Source organism: Agrilus planipennis, unplaced genomic scaffold, assembly GCF_000699045.2.
Source record: "Agrilus planipennis isolate EAB-ADULT unplaced genomic scaffold, Apla_2.0 scaffold17, whole genome shotgun sequence".
Lineage (NCBI taxonomy): Eukaryota > Metazoa > Arthropoda > Insecta > Coleoptera > Buprestidae > Agrilus > Agrilus planipennis.
The window spans coordinates 2363434-2364999 of record NW_020439021.1 but is presented as its reverse complement, the minus strand read 5'-3'; the positions used below and the strand labels follow the sequence as shown (position 1 = coordinate 2364999).

General features: G+C 38.1%; 1 protein-coding gene across 1 annotated transcript in view; it reads right to left on the bottom strand.

Annotated features, from left to right (window-relative positions):
- Nucleotides 1-1511: 1511 nt before the first annotated feature.
- Nucleotides 1512-1566, bottom strand: part of LOC112904948 — an 8824-nt gene continuing 8769 nt past the window's right edge. Inside the window, exon 3 of the mRNA XM_025976274.1 lies at nt 1512-1516. Coding sequence (XP_025832059.1) covers nt 1512-1516 — 5 coding nt within the window. The remainder of the gene's footprint in view (nt 1517-1566) is intronic.

Below are 1566 nucleotides of genomic sequence, written 5' to 3'. Positions count from 1 at the left end.
CTAGATGTTGTGGTGATCAGCATCGGACTCTTGTTCGGTTTAAAATTTGTTTTAGCTTCTTGGCAAATTTTTCAGTTTCGGATGTAATCCGCGATGTACTCTTTCATGTTGTCCCAATAATACCGCTCCTTAATGTTTTCGTAAGTCCGTTGAAAGCCTTGATGTCCTAATATAGGATGATCATGATTTTCGATTAAAACTAACTCCATTTCCTCTGGGGTTTGAATGTAGAGTCTTTCATTGTTTAAGATTTTATAATCGTAATGTTCGAATATATAATGTAAAAGACTTTCTAACGTGTTTGGTTGTAGTAAGGGATTTTGAATACTCAGGTTGATGATTGTGAATGATTTTGTTTTATTAAAATCGAGGACGATTTTTAAGTTAATTAGAGTATCAAATACTGTTTGGTAGTTTGCAGAATCCATGGTAAATTGCTTAATGTATATTAAGTAAATAGTTTGGGCTGGTAGTCTAAGCGTTCTTACTTCTCCAACGTTTTTGCTTGTGAGATCTGTGGTTGGAAAATTTTGCCTTACGTAGTCGTAATGAAGGTTTCCGCTGAGTGCGTCGCATGCGAAGGGAATGACTAAATTCTTGATTTTCGTTTTTTCCGTTTTATCCATCGGAGGAGTTGGTATTTCGAGGTTCTTTTGATGATAGGTCTTGAAATCTTCAAAGTTTAATTTGTTGTCATGATTAATTTGATTAATTGGTCGACTAAGGAAATCAGCGTTAGTGTTGGATTTTCCTGGTTTATAGTGAATTTCGTAATCATATTCCAGAAGTTTGAGGCGCCAACGTACCAACCGGCTCGAAGGGTCCTTGCAGTTCATTAACCACATTAGCGGCTTATGATCTGAGCAGATGGTAAACTTCTGTCCGAAAAGATAGGGTCGGAAATGTTTAACTGAGTCTACAATCGCCAGAAGTTCCTTCTCGGTGGTCGAATAGTTTTGTTCCGCCTTGTTCAGAGTCCTGGAATAGTACGAGATCGGAAGATCCGCTCCTATTTTTCCTTGTGATAATACGGCTCCGATGGCTTCATTTGATGCATCGGTCATCAGAATAAACGGTTTCTGGAAATCCGGATATTGGAGAATCGGTTCTTTGGTGAGTATATTCTTGAGAGTGAGCATCCTTTTTTAGCAATGTTGTTAGAGGTTTAGCGATTTTTGAAAAATTCGGAATAAATTTACGGTAATACCCTACAAGTCCTAGAAAAGATTTTATGTCCTTGGGGCTTTTTAATTTCTTGATTCCTTGAATCGCTTTTACGTTTTCCGGATTGAGTTCAACTCCTTTGTCGGATATGATCTGTCCTAAATAGGCGACTTCTTTTCGAAGGAATTCGCATTTGTCCGGTTGTAATTTTAAATTGTGCTCTTCGAGGCGTCGAAAGACTTCTATTAATTTGTTGTTATGATCTTGGAGTGATTTTCCGTAAATGACGATGTCATCCAGATACACAAAACATTTTACGCCTTGTAGTCCGGTAAGGACGTTGTTCATCAGCCTTTGGAAGGTCGCCGGAGCATTTTTCAATCCAAAGGGCATCCTGTTATA